The sequence below is a fragment of the Hyposmocoma kahamanoa genome, unplaced genomic scaffold (assembly GCF_003589595.1).
Source record: "Hyposmocoma kahamanoa isolate Upper Pololo Valley unplaced genomic scaffold, ASM358959v1 100021, whole genome shotgun sequence".
Lineage (NCBI taxonomy): Eukaryota > Metazoa > Arthropoda > Insecta > Lepidoptera > Cosmopterigidae > Hyposmocoma > Hyposmocoma kahamanoa.
The window spans coordinates 19,075,236-19,095,091 of record NW_020653200.1 but is presented as its reverse complement, the minus strand read 5'-3'; the positions used below and the strand labels follow the sequence as shown (position 1 = coordinate 19,095,091).

Sequence of the window (19,856 nt, the reverse complement as noted above, 5' to 3'; positions counted from 1 at the left end):
GTAGATTGTTATATAAGTACATAGAAAAAATTTTAAAAACTGAAGTCTAATTAGCCAGCATTCCTTGGGGGATACGTTTAATTAGTTTTGTCACACTGTCTGCTAGACACTGTGCATATTCTACGGGCATACTTGCTTATTCATAAGTAGAAATATTCATTTATTAGTAAAGTTCGGATGATAAACAGAAGCTGCTTCTGAAGTCTTCAAACCCTTAAAAAGGATCGTAGTAAAAGTTGTATATCCATTTGAATGAGAAGAACAGTAATAAAAAACCTCCTAATGAAATTCCAACAATGCAAGCCATCAAAAGTTTGCTTGAGTCCATTCGAAATCACGGTGAGAGAAAAGACAAGTTTTTTACGATTTCATAAAGCAGAGAAACCAGTTTTTCATTTACACAGTTTTAGTGGTGATAAAATATAATTAAAATATTTTATACCGGGTGTATCTCTGTTCGCTTTACGGTTTATGTGAGCCGCTTTCAAAGGAGTGAACTAAAGTTGGAGTGACAATTAGTTCATTGAATGGAATAGCCAATTTGTAAAACATATTTTCTTTCTACAAACAATACCACCTCCAATACCAACAGATGAATAGGAGGTGATTCCATCCAGTAGACCTCCAGCTTGCGTTTGCTATTTGAGAATACTTCATCTTTGTCGGGAATTAATTGTGTGCGCTACATGGTCTACATATTAACATTTTTACTTCCTAAGTTTTTCAAAATTGCCAGAACTATCCTTTACGTAGAGAAACCACGTACAGTCCTTTCCATAACTCGTGAAGCATCGCAAATAATTTGCTTTAGACTATTATTTAGGTTCCAATAATTATTGTCGACTATTCAAAACTATCAAAGGTGCCTAGCTGGCTGAAATATCAAATGTCTACAATAGACTGAACGATCTGTGCTACGCTGACGTAGTACTATGCTACGTTTATTAAAACCACGTAAGAAAAAAAAACTATGGAGGTGCTCGATTACTATCAGAACCGATGTCACCAAAACTCACACATTCTTTATCTTAAACACTACAAAATCTTGATATTGATTGGTCGTAATTTAAAAATTTAAAAACAAATAACGAATTATGGATTGTTAATATAACTTAAACTTTACGCAGTTGGCATATCGTTGAAAGTATAAAATCAACTAACACATAACTTTCAACGATATGCCAACACAACAAATATAGATATTGATCTATTATTGCAAATTACGACGTTTTGATATTGTATTGAAATTTCAATCAATGTGCTTAGCGGTTAATTGCTGAACGACGACGAATTGGAGTGATTAATTAAGATCACCAAAAAATAAACGACCGTATTGCGGGGGTATAAGCTTTACTTTTGTTTCTTGTAACAAAAAAATATTTCGATAAACACAAAATTGATATGTTATTAAAATAACACTTTCCGGTGATATGAAATACCACCACGGGTAATATTTTTGGTGCGGCTATCGTTTTTCGCGCTCCAAAACAGCATAATAAGGCATTTTTCTAGGATTTTAGAGAATTTGCATGAAAGAATAACACAATCATACCATACGAAACAAAAATGGTGGCCTGACCTCAATAGGTCTTTGGCACGCGTCAGGCGTAATTAAAACGTACTCGCAAATGTTTGTATCCAAATCGTTATGGTATATTTAAATAAATCTAGTTAATGTGAAGAAGAATAGTAATTTTTTGCAAGAAAAATAATGACTGACATAACATTAATACAAGAAACAAAAATAAAGAAGCTGTTTCTTGACAGTCGTCTTCACAAATTTATTAAAGGCGCAATGAATACGCTTCTGTAATAAGGTTCCGGTAGATACTCTAAATTTGAAACAAAAGCTTTATACTAAGGTTACACAGTTTCTGCGAACTTGGTTGACAAAAATCCGTGGTAGCAACCGTTTAACACTTGCAGATTGTCTAAATCTACGTTTGAAATAAATATTGCAAATGATAAATATTATATAATACTTACTAAGAAGAACCCCTAAAGTTTCTTGCTCATTCTTCTCAAGGGAATCTGCCGTACGAATGAGCAGAGTAAAGTTTAATTAATATGATGATTTCAAGTCCAATTTGCTTACTTATGAAATCAAGATTATCTGACTTTGACATGAGTATTCACAGTTACTTCTGTTTGTTTTTTGATTTTCTATTAAGAGATTTAGTTAAACTAAACAGCGACTATTATGCTTATAGTAAAACTATACTATAGAAATTTTGAGTTTTGTCAGTCCAAAGTATGAACCCACTGTGTCCCTGGTTCCCAGTACGTGTAATCAAAAATACCCAGAGCTCGCGGAATTAACAATTCCCTCAGCGTGTTTTATATTTAGCCCGGTCATAAAGTGGAGAATGTCCACAGTGCATTTGTATTAGTAGAATTAAATAATTTTAAAGAATATATTTTTAACTATTCAAGTTTTACGTTTAGGAATACTAATGAACCTTTCATATAAAGATTAAATGCAATATTTTAACATTAAAATTTTTAGAATAATGAAATAGTTCTGTTTTTATTCAGGATGTATTGTTTCAGCTTGCACGTATGTTTCCATGCTAGCCTAGCATGAATCGGGATCTTCATGAAACAAATCATAATTATTTACAAGTTATAATCTCACACGGGGTGTTATAATAATATCCATTAAACAACACTGATCGATTTTAATTACACGATAACATCACAAAAAAAAAGTCGACATCAATTCAATAATCATTATGTTTCTGGAGTTTAAAGTAAGTAATTTTTTTATGATATCAAGTGACGGGACGTACAAGTCGTCTGGTGGTAAGCGACACATCTGTCTATGGCAGTTGCAGTGCCACTCAGAGCTTTTAATCGCAAAGATCTGAGGGGCACTCCCACTGTGCCTGTCATCCTGAGAAATAGGATAAAAATCCCAAGTGCCTGTCATTTTACCACCACTCTTGCTTTTCAAATCTGGAACGCAATAATGCTCACATTACTGCTTGGCGGCAGAAATAGGTAAGGTGGCAGTACTTCCCGGGACAAACTCTCACAAGAAGCTCTACTGGTACTAATTAAAAAGTTGTTATATTAACATTGAACCGAAACCAAGATTGAAATGTAATCTAATATTTTGTGACCGTTATTGGAAATCGCAAAGACCTGAGGGGCACTGACACCTCATCCTGAGACATAAGATGACAAGTTTCATGTGCCTGTAAATTCACAAGCACCCTTACCTTCAAAACCGGAACACAGTGACGCTCATATTAGTTTCGCGGCAGAAATAGGTAAGGTAGCAATACTTCCCGGACGAACTCTTTCACAAGGCGTTCTACTGCTACTAAAATATTTATAAATATAACATTATTGTATGGTATCTTGTATCAATAACAATAAATTGACGTTAACTGGAATTTTCAAACCCGTTATTGAGCAGAATATTTCGCTCGTGCAATCATAATTCTCTGGTAGGAACACGATAACACAAATACACTGGGTATAGGTAACGCTAGTTTTCAATGCGAACATAATAGCTCATCTCTATTACAGTAAATCAAATTATCACGTAGATCCCCGGAGAGATTAAGACTATCAGTCATTTTGTGACAAGAGATTAATTGAGGACTCTTGTTTCCAATTTAAATTCGGTCAGAGGTGGTTCAGTGAAAATTGTTAGCTAGTGCAAATTTGTGTGATATTTGCAACGGTTTTATTATTTTTCAAATAGAAAGTGGTACAGTCATAAGCATGAGTCATCTAATCGAAAATTAAAACGAAAGTTAAGAAGAGGTGTACTATGTTTTCTTTTATTATATAACTCAATTGCATTTTGTTATGTAATTAAGTGGGTAGATAATGTACGTATTAACTGACAGTTCTTCTGATAAATAATATTACAATCACCATTGTATAAGAATGTTGAACGAAATAGCAAGAATATAATATTATTAATCTTTGATTACATTTATATATCTTAAAGAATAGTAAGTTTTGACGTCTTGATTTTGAAAATTCTAATTTCCTATAATCGAAGGTTACTAACATAGTACAAGGTAACTACTACTAACAAACTCATGGAACTTTCTGTGGTGTCTGACAATAAAAGATTTTTATTACCACAAAAAAGGAGGAGGTTCTCAATTCGACTGTTTTTTTTTTGCATATATATTACGCGATAATGCATCTGTGAGCCGAATTTGATGATTTTATTTTTGTTGAAATGAGAGTATCTCAGTATTGGTCCCATTAAATTTGAAGACAATATTCTACCCCCAAGGGTGGTAATCTAGGGAATGAATCCCGTTCCGCGCTCTTTCCGGTATTCGATTTCAATAAAATATGGCAAATACATGTAATTCCACGAACTTTTGACGTCAGTTTTTGAGTATAAGGGCCTGTAAGCACCCCAGGTTTACCACATTACCCAAGGCGCACGTCAGTTTATGGTGTCTCTTATGCGAAACTAAAATATGTTGCTAATAGTAATATTTAGATATATAAACATTCCAGCATGATCTATATTATTTGATTTTATAACTTGTCTCGGTGAAGTGCATAGTGCGCACTACTTAAACATGCCGAGTGTGGTAGTCGATTGTACAATAGTGTGCAGTGTGCAAAACCGATTGTGTCATTTATACACCACCTTATTTAGTTCTACAAAGCACCAGTGCTGTTACGAATCAAGGATAGGGAGAACCAGGGCAATCATATGTAGAGGTGATTTAAAATCTTGTGATCCACAGCCGCCATCACCAGGAGTGGATTCGCATGCGTCTATTAGACGCCTTGTAACGTCGTCTGTGGCTCGCAACCACAGTTTCGAATGGCGGCGGCAGCACGACAGCATCGACAGCGCCAGCAGCAACGCCAGTGTCGGCACCAGCAGCGCCGGCTGCGGCAGCACCCGCAACGGCAGCGCCAACAGCACCAGTGTAGGCGCCAGCAGCGCCGGCTGCGGCAGAATCCGCAGCGGCAGTGACAGTGTCGGCGCTAATAGCACCGGCTGTGGCAGCACCCGCAGCGGCAGCGCCAGTGTCGGCGCCAGCAGCGCCGGTTGCAGCAGGACCCGCAGCGGCAGCGACAGCAGCAGCGCCTGCGGTGTCTGCGTCAACGCCTGTGGCGTCTGCGTCAGCATCTGTGGCGCCCGGGGCGTCTGCGTCAGCGCCTGCGGCGCTATTGTCGGCGCCGGAAACAGCAGCACCCGCAGCGGCAGCGCCAGCTGTACCAGGTTCAGCGCCAGCAGCGCCAGTGTCGGCATCAGCAGCGCCAGCTCCCGCAGCGGCAGCACCAGCTGCGCCGGCTGCGGTAGCACCCACAGCGGCAGCGCCCGTAGCAGCGCTGTTGCCCTGGCCCGTCTCGGAGTCACACACTCGAAGTCATCAGGAGCAGATGAGGGCTCCGCTTCAGAGTCGTTGTCCTCATTATCGCTATCTGTCTGCAGGACGAAAGTCCAATACATATACAGCAATGTGTCTGCAAGCCAAAAGTCCAATACAAATACAGCAATGTGTCTGTAGGACAGAAGTCCAATACACATACAACAACGTGTCTGCAGAACCGAAGTCCAATACACATACAGCAATGTGTCTGCAGGACAGAAGTCCAATACACGTACGACACCGTGTCTGCAGGACCGAATTCCAATACACGTACAACAACGTGTCTGCAGGACCGAAGTCCAATACACATACAGCAATGAGTCTGCAGAACAAAAGTGCAATACACGTACAACAACGTATCTGCAGGGCCGCCGCTCTCCATGCATGCCCAAGAGTACTTGTCACGTTAGGCACCAATCTTGCTCAGCCATGAGTAGACACACTTCAATACACACCTACAAGTATGTTCGCGTGAACAAATGCTGCAACGCAGAAACAAAGATTACTGCAAACTTACTCTCAAAAAAGACACACTCGAAACACTCGAGGGTGCATCGGAACCAAAACACTACTCCAAGCAGGCCAACCGTTACAGGATAGCCTCCTTGGTGGCCGTTAGCTGACCTAAATGCTGTGGAGACGGTGTACGCTCCCGTGCACGTTTTTTTTTTGCGTCCACGTGATTTTCCAAACATCGCAAAAACTACCAGAAATGGCCTATACAGCAGCTAGAGGCATTCATATCCCAATTCTGATGGTAGAAATCTATAACAGAAATCCTAAAAGCTACTAAAAATTAGGAATAATTTTAATGAAATAAAAATCGGTTACAAAATCTAATGTTCAAATTTAAAAAGCACGGGACGTTATACAAATCAACAAGAGGTAAACGCGTCGAGAGCACACTAGCAAAAAAGCAAAAAAGCCGTTACTTTGGTTTGCAACGCCTTATTATATATATACACTCCCGGACACATAAATCGAGCCATCTTGCATTTTTATTTTTCAAGTGCTAGAATAAAATTTGTTTTGTTATCATTGAAGAAAGAGTTTAACCCGATTTCGCAAATTCAAATTTTCAGCAGAACCTTTTGAAAATGACGTTTAGTACACCAGTTTCAAACTTCAATTAGTTATTGATCAATCAAACATTATTTAAGGTAAGGATATTTAATACTGATAGTGCAAAGCGGCTCGAAATATGTGTCCGGGAGTATATATATATATATATAGTATTCGTCGCTGACAGTTGGCAGCTATGACGGTCGGTTGGCAGCTCTTGCAGAGACGTTCCTAACAATACATTAAATAAATAAATCATTTAGTATAAATTTTTTTGAAGACTTTCTTGATGTCGGCAACAATTCCCTAATTATCAAAGAAAGATTTCGTATAATAAAATTATAACGACCCTTTAAAGATACTCTTTACTACTTCCGATGCTAAAGTCGCATCAAAGAAACTGCGACGCTATCAATTACAGTCTGACATTAACAACTTTAACAATGATTAACCAACCGTTAACACCTTCAAAGGCAACACTGATACACATTTACTAGCGAAAAGAGAATTAATGCTATAATTAAACCTGGCAAACGCAGACACTCTGCTAATTTCACACCTGACTTCCCTCTTTTGAGGTAAAGGGTAGTCACTTAACCAGTGCAGTTTTTAATCGTCTCTTTTTGTTAAGATAAAGCGGGTAGTAAAAGCATTTTTTATAACAGTTAAGTTATTTTTGTTTTTCTTCTTATTATTTAAAATGCCTTGGGTTAAACTCGTCGTTCTTGGTAACACAAATATAAGCAGGCAAATTTTACCATTGTTGAACCCGTTCGAAAATTTTAATCTTTTGCATTATATTGCAGATATCGGTTTTGAACTCAACTTATGTCTCAGGGTGACGGGCGCTGTGGCAGTGCCCCTCAGATCAAAATTCTGAGTGGCACTACAACAGCTATGGATAGGCGTGTAGTTTACCATCAGGTGCACGACTAGTTTGTCCCGTCACTTAATATTATAAGAAAATCATATTTTATTTAGAATTCTGTATTTAAAAAAATATATAAATGTTGCTTACGTACGACGACACTTAGAAAGGGGCTAAGCATAACAGAAAGACTAAACGAAAGCTTAATAAACCGTCTGGGGCGTGAAGACAGCGAAACTCATAGTAATGCACCTATCAGTTGAACGTCATTCGTTTTCGCACCATTTGCAAAATGCTCGCTACGGGGTGCGCCCGAGTTGCTTAATAAGTTAGCAAATACATCGCTGGAAACTGAAGACTGTGTGCTTGATACACTTAAAGTATCAAAATATTAAAATAGGTGAAAAACAATAATACTTTCAAGTATTATATTGATCTTAAGAAAAAAAACTAGGAAGTTATCTCGTCTTTAAAAATCCGCCCGTAAGTCTTCTCGTACATTTACTGATTTAATTTTTTTATATATATACTTTAAACGGGTTATAGCGGCATTTTAAAGCGCTTTTCTGCTCTGTAAACTTTGCAGACCCGTCTAGAAGCGCACCTCATAGCAGCGATTGCATTCATCACTTAGATATGTGTGCAGTATGTGATATGATAATAATTTATTGTCTAAAGTTTTTATATTTTTCAGGACAATAACGCTCATTTTCTATTCTAATGTTGATGTTGAATAATACTTTGATGGCATCTGCATTGGATCGTTGTTCGAGATGTTAGCAAAGTGAAGGATTTATAAAGGTGATTTTTTTTCAACCTTCGTTTAGGACAATGCGTACAAATTACCATTACAATATGTCGTTAATCAACTATGTTAAAAAAAATTAGTTTAAGTTGTCACAGACATAAGTTTTTGTCATAAATTGCGTATAAAATTGGGCTCGTAGAATTTTACTTATTTATCTTTCTTCAATGTTTCACTTTCTTAAATGTTTACTATTCCTAATTTCTTCAAAATTATAATGCACCCTACTCGATGACGAACGGCGCATGTAGCACAACTAATGCCCTGTTTATTATAACAAGTGACGTTGCATTACACTTCGGGAATTTCAACGCCATTCATTCTGAACCGAGGCGCGGCCGACACGCCCTGTGTTTTTGCAATTTTATTACCGCAGTTGGTGACTTCGCTAAAGATATTAAGTAATAGAGTTTATGGTTATATTCACATTACGGAAATTCATGTTTTAGATCTTTGGTTTACCTTTGAGAGTGATTTTATCGAATTTTACGGAAAGTTGCATGTTCTGAAAATTTTCGAAGACGTGAAGTTTCATATCCAAGTTGGATCAGCATGGTTAATGGCTGGGTTATTGTTTTAAATTGAGACAAGAATCCATAATTATTAATTGGTACTGTATAATTTTGTAATTAGTAACAAAATAATTTTACTAAAATGTTTTAAACAAATAATCATTCCAGGAGTACTAGGTAATAGGGCGACTGCCTCGGTAGCGCCATGGAATAAGGGAACACCTCTCTGAAGATTCAATCAAGATACAATACATTGAGTACATCACCGCAGTGGTATAATATTGTTATTAGATCCCCAACTACGAGATTACGGAATGTGACAGAGGCTGATCGTGTCGGATGCCAGTCGTAAAACTTTACGAACTGGCGCCCTCTCCGACCTATCGGTGACAATCATCTTGGATGCAGGGTAGTGTCAAACACAGAGAATTGTCTTGGCGGTCCTAACAAAAAAAAGAAGAATGGTGACTGATTTTTGGAAATTAAGTACTAAAGTAAAGAGGTTACCTTTCAAGTTGGTTTTTAAAAATATATTCTCCTTCGTATCTGAACATAGTATTGCACTGTTGTTTTAAGTATAGGTATAATTTTACATTAACCTGTGTATATATTTAGAAAAAACCTACCACATATCCTAAAATCACAAGGAGTCCCTAACAATTTTGGTACCTTAGTGTCTTGGAGTAACACAGAGTCTCTGTTGCTGCTCAGCTGTGATTTCATTCATCATTTTCAAACAAACTTTTAAATATTATAAATCTGTTTTAGTAACTTTTTAACAAAATCGCTAGGGACACCGTGTTTCTCTAGAATGGGTTAATACTCAGATGATACTATCGATGGTATATTTATTTACACATTAATAATAAATGCGTCCGTGGCCGAATGGCTCCCATACCGGACTGCCACGCAGAGGTCCCAGGTTCGATTCCCGGGCCGGGAGAAATAATAGTATGGCCTGCATTTATTTCTCTCGTGAGTTTGGGTGTAATTTGTGATTGTCTATGTGTGTGTCCATGGCATCAGCGACCCATGGTTTCCCTAGTGCGAGGCTATGTGAGTGTGCGCCTTATTATTATTTATTAATTATTTTGTATGAATATTAGGTGAGTGTACGTTAAATGTAATGTAGTATCGAAGCTTTTATTTAAGAAAATGTTCTGACCTCTGCGCTACTCTACACGAAGAGGGCTGAGATTTTCAATAAACGGCATCGGTTCCCTGATTGCAGCGTTTCAAGAAGCTATACGTATCGTCGTTAACTGTGACAGACAGACGACATTCTGACACTTTATGTGTTGCATAGTTTTACGATTCAATTCCTAGTGTTAGTGCATTTTGCCTATATTGATAAGGAAAAATGGCGTTTAGTTTTTATGATGCGATGCAAGCAGGCTTGGAAAGAGGTTTCCACAAGTCTCATAGACTTCTGGAATGTTTTCTATACTTACCCCATTTTATTTGCAATATTAATTTATCGCATATTAAGTTTTAACTCAAATTTTCTCCTAAACATTTTGAAATTTTTCACTTGCTATAGTAACAAGAACAGCAATTGTATAACAGATACATGTCATTAGAGAATTTTGTTTTGACAAAATTAAATAAAAAAAACATTTCCGTACTATCCTTTTGATGAATGAAAATAGTAATTAAAAACAAACCTACGTTTTTACCGCTTTTACTGAAACAAATTATATGCTTATGCAATATTGTGACTGTAATTGTTTAAATAGCATTGCGACATTTTTCACAAGCGGACTGATCTTATTAATAGGTACTTTATGAATATTCGGGGTTAATGAGGCCCAAACTTAAAATCCTTTTAGTCATATTCCACAGACGCGGCTAACAACTCGTGAAAGGGTAAGATTAATTACTGGCATTTTTGTTTTCAGCTGAGGGGAATTTTAAATATGATTCTATAATTACATTTTATATCAAAAAAGTCTATTATGTCTATATTTTTTCAATACACTTTAATTAACTTTGATTTATGTTTCGAACGACAATACATGCTTGTATAATATATAATATAACGTAAATTTTAATTCATTTGTGGTGATGAGAGTACCAACTCAACATCTGTCGACCTTCATGAAGGATGAGTTTTGGCAGAATGGTGTCATGTAACGACGTTTCCGAGGCCAGCTATCGGACACCTACGGTCCGCCATACGTCGCAGACAATACGTGTAAATAATAATTACTCATAAGTGTTTTATTGTATTAATAGGTATGTTAGTTTTTAAAGCATGTATTTGTGGGTCTTTGTAACCTGAATAAAAAAAATTCAATAAAAAAATCAGTCAACCGTGCCCATGGGACCTGTAAAGGGCCAGAAACGTTGGTTTGTTTGAAAAAACAAATACACCCGATTTAAATCCGGAAAAATAGTTTCATTTCCTAAAAAAAAAAAAATAATAAAAGTTCCCTCTTTGAAACGTGATATAAAAAAAAATAATTTAAAAATGTATTCTAATTTGAGGCATTCTCGTTTACAAATAATATTTCTGCTCTTTCTCTATTCTCATACTACATTAGATAACGGAAATAATAGATTTCATAGATTCTTTTTTATGATACCAAGTGAAGGTGAAGGGACGAACAAGTCGTGTGGCTAGTGGTAAACGACACGCCTGTTCATAGCCATTGCAAATCCACTCAGAGCATTAGATCGCAAAGATCTGAGGGACACTGTCTCCCTGAGACAAGTTAACAAGTCCTATTTGCTTGTAGATTCATCAGCACCTTTAGCCTTCAAAATTGGAATACAGTAATATTCACATTACTGCTTGGCGGCAGAAATAGGTAAGGTGGCAGTACTTCTCTGGACGAACCCTTTCACAAGGCGCTCTTCTCTATTATGTGTATGATGTATAGCAGTATATATTTTAAGACTTTCGCGGTTATTCACTAAGTGATTATTAGAGGTTTCTTCAGTAATATTCAGGTAAGTTTTTTGTACTCAATTTTGGTAACGATTTTTATTATTTAATTATTCGAATATCATCGTGAAATATTAAAGAATATTTTAGGTTACTACACTCGAATATTAAATAATACTTCATGATGATATTCTATAAATATTTAAATAAAGAGAAATTGTCACCAAAATTGAGTACAAAAACCTTATCTGAAAATTACCCATATGTGACTTCAGATTGAGTTGACGGTAGTTTTCGACAGCAAAAGAGGGTAGATATGACGTCTGCTTTTAAGTTACTATCTGCCAGTGGCTAGTCGACTAGTGACCTCGGAGTCTAACACCCTTCCGAAATACTGGGAAAACGGTAAGAAATCATACCGTGGTAATACATCTACAACTAGTGATAATAATTTATGTAAATCAACCCTATTGTTTCTGGAATCTTATGTGGAGTAAGAAAGTTGGTGACTACGTAAATGCACTGAGATTTGGCGGTAGATTTCAAAATACTTTTATTTCAGACCATCTTTAAAATAGGTAGCTTTTAGGAAGCCATTATTTTCAACAAATACACCATTTCCGTGTGCAGGATTCTCTCCACAAAAAGGAAATACGAGAAAGATATAATTTTCGAATCTATTACGGATTCTATCCAACGCTAATAAACTTCCGATTTGAGATTTATATAAAAATTCAAAGGAAAGGAGCTCTGAATGACAATTTTCATAGGATACATTAAAATCTGTTTCCATCGCTTCGCTTTTCGTCTCCGCTTCAAGTTATAAACCAATGGCGATAAAAATTATCTCTGTAAGAAATAAATTTATCATAGACTTTCAGGTCATCAACATTATCAGAAGAAATAATTATCCAAGAGCTATCACTGGATATACAATTAAGAGAATAATTGTATAAATAACGAGATATCAAAAATATACGTCCGGTCGGTAGAACAGCTTCAAAAAAAGCTTCCATAGCTACCAAGAGCATTCGCTACTCGTCAATAGATGTCGTGAAATAACATATGTTACAATTGCCTTCCTGTTACAATTGACCCACATCTCTCCTTAACTACATATAAATGAAAAATATTGTAGCTAAAGCACTATCTTCAATCGAATTAAACGCCGATGTAAATAAAAAATGGATATCTTGTATTGCATACAAGAATGAAGTATTTTCCTGATCCACTTGTTACGTCCACGTAGACATTCTCTGCATAATTTACATGTACATTATTTCTTCGTTTAAACCACTCTCCGTGTCCATTGGGACGGCAATAACAAGTCCATAAACCGTTTTTACTGCCTTTGTTCAAGTAAATATATGTAGGTTTTGACTTTTTAAACAATGACTGTATTTTCGTAAGGAAAGACGGATAATTTTTAAAAAGAAATTTGAATGGATCAGAAAAATATCCAAGAATAAAGTGGAAAGAGAAAAGTAATGGCGAAGTAAATAGATCTATAGTGTTTAGTTTAGATTAACATTTGAATAGTAAAAATGGTTTAAATAGAATAAAAGGAACTAATAGAACCTTCAGGCAGTATTAGTACAATGTGGTTAAAATAAAATAATAGAGTGTAACAAATATGGACGTTCGTATTTCATCCGATGATCAAACTCATAGTCAAAGTCAGTGACAAATAATATTTAGTTCGTAGGTAAGCAAATTTCACTTGAAATCGTCATATTGATTCAACTCTACAGCTCATTCTTATGACAGATTACGGAGAAGAATACGCAAGAAAGTGTAAGGATTATTCTTTTGTACACATACATATTTATCATTTACAATATTTTATTTCAAACATAGATCGAGACAATCTGCAAGAGCTAAACGGAAACGGAAACTTACGGATTTTTGTCATTCAAGTACGCAGAAGCTGTATAATAAATGTGTTGTAGAAAGTTTTTGTGTCACTATATTTTTTATTTTTTATTATACCAAGTGACAAGACGACCAAGACGTGCGCCTGGTGGTAAGCGACACGCCTGTCCATAGCAGCCAGTTTATTTTATTCTTAGTATTAACGTTTCTCTGTCAATATTAAAAAAAAAATTGGAGAGTCTCACACGTATCGTGCAACTATTACAAAAAGTATCCAGCACAATGTTGTGGTTAAGCTTAGTTAAAAATTGATATGCCCCCAGCTTGTATCTTCAGCGAACTACCGTGTACAGACTATAAAATATAATCATTATAATCAGGCGGACCAACAAGCTTAGAGCCGTGAACATTCGTGCAATATGTAGTTGCAATGGTAGCATAATTCACTCGCATATAGGTCATATCATTTTGCCGGTCGTTCCACTGCCTGGAAGTTGGACTGTCAGCATATAGGTCAAGCACACGTCACACATCATTTCTTTAGGGCTATTATTCCATTGCTGAATTGATTACTGCCTACGCTTATGATATTATACCTATTTTTGTGTTTAAATTGATAGAGCTTGGAATAAAATAGATAGGAAAATATACAGGAACAACGACACGCTGTTCACACTAAGTCTTAAATTAGTTTATATGCCATCACGATATAATGGCCTATTTGTTGGCTTTACCCCGTATCGATCTATTACTGAGATATGCTATGATGTCCTATCAAGGACTGTGCTAAAACTACGCGATGTTAATCACATGGCTAAAAATAAATTTTAAATTTTTTTAAGCTGGTAATTTCGCAATTGTATTTAATAAGTATGTGAAGTGATTCAGACCCAGATAATTTCAGAGTGATTCAGACCCAGAGATTTCCATGATCACATAAATTACCAGTGCGAAAAATAATAAAAATATCGCATTCAAAGTTAGTGTTATATATTAGAATTACAGGGTATCTAGAAAAATACGTTTTTCATACAAAACTTAAGACATTCTGGCTTGGATCTGAAGCATGTAAGTAATTAATTATACTTAGTACAGTTTATTGTGCGTTTAGCGCTTTTCCCATTGTAGTTGTCTGAGTCTTAGGAGGATAAAGTATGTGTGATCAATTGTACCACTTGGTACCTATGTGTACACTTTTTGGTCATTGTTATAAATTTTAAGCGTTTTTTTAATTTAAATGTACTTTATCTTTAAAATTTTGTATGTTTGACTTATTATATGCCTTTATCTACTCACACTTTTCTATGAAAACATTTGTCTTGTAATTTCTACATGTTCATAATACACATTCGTATGTTAATAGCAGTTTTATTGTGAATTTAGATGCAACTTCAATTCAGTCCCCAGATCTAGCCCAGAGTGCAAGTCTACAAAATGTCTCGGTTAATAATAATTTTAGTTTTTGTTACAATTATACAGGGTCAACGTCGTGATATAGATACAACAAATTGCGAAGATTTTAGAGCAAATTTTAATTTGAAGAAAATTATAGGCTCTTGGTATGTAGTGGCAATAATTCCGGAAAAACATTTTCCTGTTAATCAAGAACAGGTTACTTGCTATAGAGTGGAATTCAGCGAAACTGATGTGGTAAGATTTTAATCATTATTTAAATTTCTTATGATAAGATGGCTGTGCGTCATCAACAATATCGTGCAAAATTTATTTTATTAAGTGTTTTCTTGAGATATTGTTTTTCTAACGTGACTGGCATGTTCAGTAACGATCGATTAAAAAATAAATAAATAAAGAAAAAAAAACTAACTGCGTACGCTGATGTTTGTTCAGCTCAGTTTTAAAACCCTTTCTCTGCGATAAACTTAAGAAATTCTCGTTAATTATTACATATTATTTCTTTTTTTTTTGTTAAAATTTAGACTGTTATAAGTTGCTTTGCAAAAGGCGATGTCCCGAAATAAATTTATTAAAAAATGTTGGGTGTGTATACAGGCTGGCCTTCGGTGGTTAATAAACAAAACTTTCGAGTCACCTTCGCGTAAGGAACTAATAAATCGTATTCAAGGCACAATCGTTCGGCAAAGATATCATACTGTGCCTCCTTTTGACGTCTGGTCGAGATCCGTAGAAGAAGTCAATGGATGCTTTCAACAAGTTCTATCTTTGGACACGGATAAGAGTGATATTAGTAAGTAATACTTGTTGATTAAGGGGTTGAGATAGTATGCCAATTTTCCATGCGCCTTTATTGTGTTGGCACTAAAAAATTAGGTAAAATTAAAATTTGAAGAATAAATGAGACATTATAATGGATAAAATTTCGCTGAAATTTTGCAGTTGCAACTACGTTTAATAATCTTGAAATGAGCCTTATTATAAGCTTTCATTTTTCAAAAAACCATAGATCATTGCTGTTCTTTATTTTAAATAAATAAATATGCAGAATGCGAATGTACCTATGATTTTTAAATATGATACTCCATTCAAGTCATATTCCCATCAAAAATGTATATTTACCTTGGCCTTTGGCTCCTGTAATACGAAATAATCTCTCGAAGCCATGGCACCGCAGCTTTTACCTCACATCACAAAAACGCCAAATCTTTTAAGTGAATTTAAAAAACAGTCTGGTTTCAGACAAGGCTCTTACACACGAAGCGTTAATGCAACTACATCTAATGGAGACCAACGATTCAGGACCATTTTTGCTGCAAATACTTTGGGGAAGGATGATCTCTGTTGTTATATACCGTAGGAAACAGGTATATGACTTTACATTGTTACATTGAGGCAAATTGAATTTGTAAGTAATTACGTCATGAAGCCGCGTACAATTTTTCTGAGAATATCACAGTGCACAATTTTAATTTCCAGCTGTTTAGGTTTCGTTTTATTTTCTCTTGTAAGCACAGTGTCAATATTATGACGAAATCTTTTAATTCAAAGGCTATATTAAATTAAAAAAATGTTTTAAAGCCTGATAAAAGTACAACAGTACCCATGTGTACACTACTTTAGACTACACCCTCTAGCGTAATTATAGTCAATCAAAGATATATAATTAAATTAAATTTAGTAGCAATAGAGCTCGTGAAAGAGGTTCATCCAGAGATGTACTGCCTATATTTGCCGCCAAGCAAATTACAGGCAAATGGGATTTGTAAACTTATGTCTCAGGATGACGGGCGCAGTGGCACTGCTTCTCAGATCTTTGCGACTTAAATCTCCGAATGGCACTGCAACTGTCATGGATAGGCGTGTTGCTTACTACCAAGCGTACGATTTGTTGCTCCCGTCACTTGACTTCATAAAAAAGAAGATATTTTTTCTTGTATACGTCCATTACTTCATATGTATTTGGTTTCAGGGTGTATCACTTGACCAACTGCGACCAGTTACCGAAATGATGACCAAACTACGTGGGCCACAGTTAAAACCTAAGCTTTGTGACAAAACTTTGAAGGACCTTTTAGGACTCAGATCTTGAGAAATAGCATTAGGTCATAGTTGAGAAACGTAATAATTTTTTTATACTAATGATTGGGTCATTTTATTCATTTATTTAGATGTGCAGTTCAAATTCTTTCAATGTTATTTAAAAAAAATCTAATATTAGGTCTTATAAGGCATTAAATATGGCTGTCGGATTTTTGCTTTAAAAAAGTTTAGCCTAGCAAAGCAAATATATATTGTACTGTCCTACATATGTACTGCGTGTTTCGTATGATTTCGTTTGCAAAGCAATAAATCATTATGGAATTTCATTATTTATTACAATTTTACTAATCGACATGAAAGAAACCGAATTAAATATGATTACGATGTAAATAGTTGATTTTTATTTTATATAAATTTATATTTTATAGCGAAATATACAAAATTTTAGGTCCATACGTTAGTTTCATTGCTTATCAATTTTAAAAGCAATGTGTCTTAATTTAAAATGCTATTTGCAATAGCTCACCGGCTCGTAGTGTCCAGAGTATAACAAATAGGTGTTTCTCACGCCACCATACCACCGGTACGATATTGTGGGCTAGAACCAATAAAGCAAAAATAATCTACTGAAATACTACTAGACTAGCCGATAAATAGCTAGACACGCTACTGGTACAAATTCTTTTTAAATTTAAGATCGCGATTAAATGTTTTATTAATGAAAATATATTTTTTTTAATAAAAAATATCCCAACATCGAATTTGACTTTGATGTTATGTTCCTGCAATGACGTAATGGCAAAATACCACAAAAATTATTGAATATTCAATTTTATTTGTATTAATGTCCCATTTTTAAAAACGGACAGCTTATTAAAAAAAAAGAAAATTAGAGGAAAAATGTGATTCCCGTCAAATTTGTCCAATTGATCATGGGCCTGTACTTTTATCGAAATATGTTCAGTTTAGTTTAGAACTTTGATTACTTGCTTTAATTGGATCTCAAAACGTTATGATGATACTTACATCATGGATAAGGTCAAAAAACGCTCTATGTTGTGTCACGTACATCATGCGCTGTGACCTTGTGACGACTCCCCTCATCGTAATCCCATCATTTTATCATCCTCCTTTCTGGTTCGTGGCCACTTATTTATAAAATTTTGAGTCGTTCTCCATATTCCCTTTTCCTTCGCTATTCATACGTTTCTTCTATCCGTTGTCACTCCTATCAAAATGCTTGGAACGAGAAGACGAGCTCATAAATAACTAATCACTTTCATTTCATTAAAATTATCTACTTATATAGTCCCTTTTGGGGCGAGTATTGTGTATTGTGCTATTTAGTCTTGCAAAGAGCGTTCAATAATAATTGGACCTTTTAAAATATCATTTTATTTGCTACAGCCTACCTTTTTTCTTTACAATAATTCTTGTGAAGGAGCCTTCTGCAGTTAGGCCACAAACTAGTGTAGTCTAAACTAGGATTTCCAGGCTTGCTGTATTTCTGCTTCCCATGAAAAGGTTGAGAATCGATGCGCTCTAGAAAATCCTGGAAACAACTGCCTTTCGAGACTATTTTAGAAGTAGTTTTCCGTATTTATAAGCTAGACATTTAGGCAATCAAAACATGTTATTTTAATAAAGTTCTTTATTGACTTAAATTATAAAATATTATATTTACTACTAATCTTTCTTTTTTTTTCATTTTTATAGTAGTCAGGAAAGAAACAAACTTTAAAGAGCGTTTAATATGTTTCAGATAGAGAGGACCTGATTTATTACTGTCGTTCTTCAATCACCACATATTACACTAAGCTACAGTCTACATAAAGAAATAAAGAAAGAAAGTAACATTTATTCCGCTTATTAAGGGCGCATTCAAATTAGCCACTGTTAGAAGCGCTGCATCCGCGCGGCGGCTGCGCGACAGTCGTGCTGCTGAAGTGCGACCAAACTTTCCCCATGCCTTTTTATCCAGTCGATTGGAATAACTGGCGGAACTGCTATCCCATATTGCAGGGTATTGTTTTACATTCTCTATAAATTCTTCCATTTGATGTTCATCCATCGTGGTTTATTGGAAAAATAAAATGTACACCTCACTAACCGTGACTGTAACCGAGCGTGACTGTCGCGAGGCCGCTGCGCGGTTGTGGTGCTTCTAGAAATTGTATGAAAAGTGATAATCGCGCGGCCGCCGCGCGACTGCAGCGCTGCTGCAGAGCGTCTAACAGCGGCTACTTTTAACGCGTCCGAAGACTTATACGGAAGAAATTATTAAATATGATTATGAGGTGAAACGGATCCAATTCGGTATATACTCGTATCACAGCTCGACTGCTGTAACGCTGGTTTTCAGTTGAAGCCGCTTTTATAGGATAAGATGGCACGAAAGGACAGATGTAAGTTAACACTAAAATTATAACATATAACTTAAAATTGTACTAAAAACAAGTAGGAAAATTACTAACAATTATTACATGAATTGAACATATGAAATGCTGCACTAGTTAGATATTTACACAGGTGAAACTAGAAAAGGCTGCCATTATTGTCGCAAACAATTTCTTCTATTTACTTTTACTTTTCTTAAAATAATAATAAAAAACAAAATGAACAACTTATTAAATTTTCTAAAAAGATAGAAAAATAAAAATAAAAGTGAACAAAATTGTTACATAGCCGTTTAATTGGAGCTCTAGATAGTACTGATTTATTTTAAGTTTAAAAGATTGAATGGATGACAGGTACAGCATTGCCATGTCCTCGTAACCAGAATATAAATAATTTTTCACCTCACAGGCTCGAAAACACTTTCTTTCTCATTAGAAATATGCGCGCAAAGGCGTTTTTACCAAGCCAGCGAGGAAAAGGGTTTCAAATATTCGGATTTGACGATGGACTGTGGTGCACCTAACTTTCTCTTTTGATGAAAAAGAAAACACATTACATTATTTATGTAATATAAATCCGTTGGTATATTTTATTCTTATTATTGTTAACCTTAAATTGTCAAGGATAACTA

General features: G+C 35.4%; 1 protein-coding gene across 1 annotated transcript; it reads left to right on the top strand.

Moving 5' to 3' along the window:
• The first annotated feature begins 14,776 nt into the window (after positions 1 to 14,776).
• LOC113228817 lies at positions 14,777 to 17,084 on the top strand. Its single transcript, XM_026462223.1, has 4 exons — positions 14,777 to 15,022; positions 15,383 to 15,578; positions 16,028 to 16,152; positions 16,758 to 17,084. The coding sequence occupies exons 1-4, from the start codon at positions 14,807 to 14,809 to the stop codon at positions 16,875 to 16,877; spliced, it is 657 nt and encodes a 218-aa protein (XP_026318008.1). The 5' UTR covers positions 14,777 to 14,806; the 3' UTR covers positions 16,878 to 17,084.
• Positions 17,085 to 19,856: the final 2,772 nt, after the last annotated feature.

Bases quoted from the DNA above. Each gene is read 5' to 3' on its own strand.
- LOC113228817 (XM_026462223.1), top strand. From the start codon at position 14,807: ATGTCTCGGTTAATAATAATTTTAGTTTTTGTTACAATTATACAGGGT. The intron at 15,023-15,382 runs GTAAGATTTTAA...GTGTGTATACAG, and splicing joins AATTCAGCGAAACTGATGTG to GCTGGCCTTCGGTGGTTAAT. The intron at 16,153-16,757 runs GTATATGACTTT...ATTTGGTTTCAG, and splicing joins TTATATACCGTAGGAAACAG to GGTGTATCACTTGACCAACT.